Here is a 1585-nt window from a genome sequence, read left to right on the forward strand (position 1 = left end):
ATATATAATTATACCCTATTGAGATTTTATTATTTTTACAATAATAAAATATAATCTATTATTTTTTTCATTTATCTAAGAATTAATAAGATGGATGACAACAATCAAGATGTAAGATACATTTTTATATTAAATATATTATTTCTAGAATATTGTTATTAAATTATTTATAGCTACGTGAATATATTGTACCCTTTCTAAAAAATAGTGTTTATTGTATCTATATGTTTTTTCAACTCTATTAATTTATAGTATAATTCTTTTGAGCAATATAGATATAATCATGATGTGTATATGAAGATTCGAGGTTATATTGATGCAAATGAATTTAATTCTTTTCCTTATGATGTTCTCGGAGATCAAACAGAATATAAGCATAATATTACTAAGGATTGCTTGATGCTAAGAAAATACTTAAGGAATTTCAATAATGAGGAAGAGTGTAAAAACAAAAATTGTTGTCAATACATAAACTACTTGTTAAATAAATCAGTGCGCAAGTATTATAGTTCAAAATCATCTATTTTTCATATTTATATTAAATATATGAATCTTGAGAATAATAATAATAAGATAATGAATTTATGTTTGCCGAAAATATATTACTTGGATCTCGATAAATATAATAAATTTGATTTGCTACGTACTGCATACGAGAATTGTCACTATTATATTTCTAATAAGCATTCTAGTACATCATGTTATTATGCTAATTTATGCGCTAGAGCATATAATAATCCAAAGTTTGAATATATCAATCGAGATGATATTATGTTTTGTAAAAATTTAAAACATCTTAAGGTTATTCTTGAAGAGAATGAACCACCCCTAACAAGTGACTGCTATTTGAAATTTTCGGATTCACTTATTTACTCTTATAATTGCAAGGATCTACTACATAATTCAGAAAAAATAAATACATCTATGCAAACCACCAATATGGTATTAGAATTACAAGGATCACCTGGAGCACAAGATATAAAAAATGACACGGTAGGAACAGATACTTTAAGCAATACACTGTCAGGTACTAATGATATCAGAGCACACCCTCCTAGAGCGAATTCACAACCCCCCGTAGGGATTATTATAGGTACATTTTTAGGATTTGTTTTACCTCTAATAATAATATATAGGGTAAGAAAAACTTATATAAAAAATAATATCACTTTGTATGAATATTTGTATTACGTTATGATGAAAAGTTATGAAAAATAAAGAATTATATTTTCAAATATAATTATTCATTAAATTGTTAGTTTACGCCCTTGGGAAACTGGGTAAATACAAAAATACTAAAAAGAGATAAATTAATGGACAATATGAAAAAAAACGAACGAGAATTTCTATTAAACAGTGCACAAATTCGGGATATAAATTCAGGTGATATGATATATCGCATAAAATATAATTCTGTATAAAATGAGTAATTTTTCCTAACACCCAATATCTATTTACATTCAAAAGTACTATCTTATATTGAAAAAGTTATATAAACTGTAATACCATTATTAAAATAATATAAGATGATATTCTCCTGCGACAAATTATTTAGTAACAAAAATATTAAACAAGAAACAATTCA

The 1585-nt window shown here is 24.7% G+C and overlaps 1 protein-coding gene across 1 annotated transcript; it reads left to right on the forward strand.

Annotated features, from left to right (window-relative positions):
* Window positions 1–90: 90 nt before the first annotated feature.
* Window positions 91–1218, forward strand: PCYB_004120 (hypothetical protein; the record flags this gene model as incomplete). Its single annotated transcript, XM_004227833.1, has 2 exons — window positions 91–111; window positions 253–1218. 2 exons carry the CDS (start codon window positions 91–93, stop codon window positions 1216–1218), a joined length of 987 nt encoding a protein of 328 aa, XP_004227881.1.
* Window positions 1219–1585: the final 367 nt, after the last annotated feature.

The sequence above is a fragment of the Plasmodium cynomolgi genome, assembly GCF_000321355.1.
Source record: "Plasmodium cynomolgi strain B DNA, scaffold: 0432, whole genome shotgun sequence".
NCBI lineage: Eukaryota > Apicomplexa > Aconoidasida > Haemosporida > Plasmodiidae > Plasmodium > Plasmodium cynomolgi.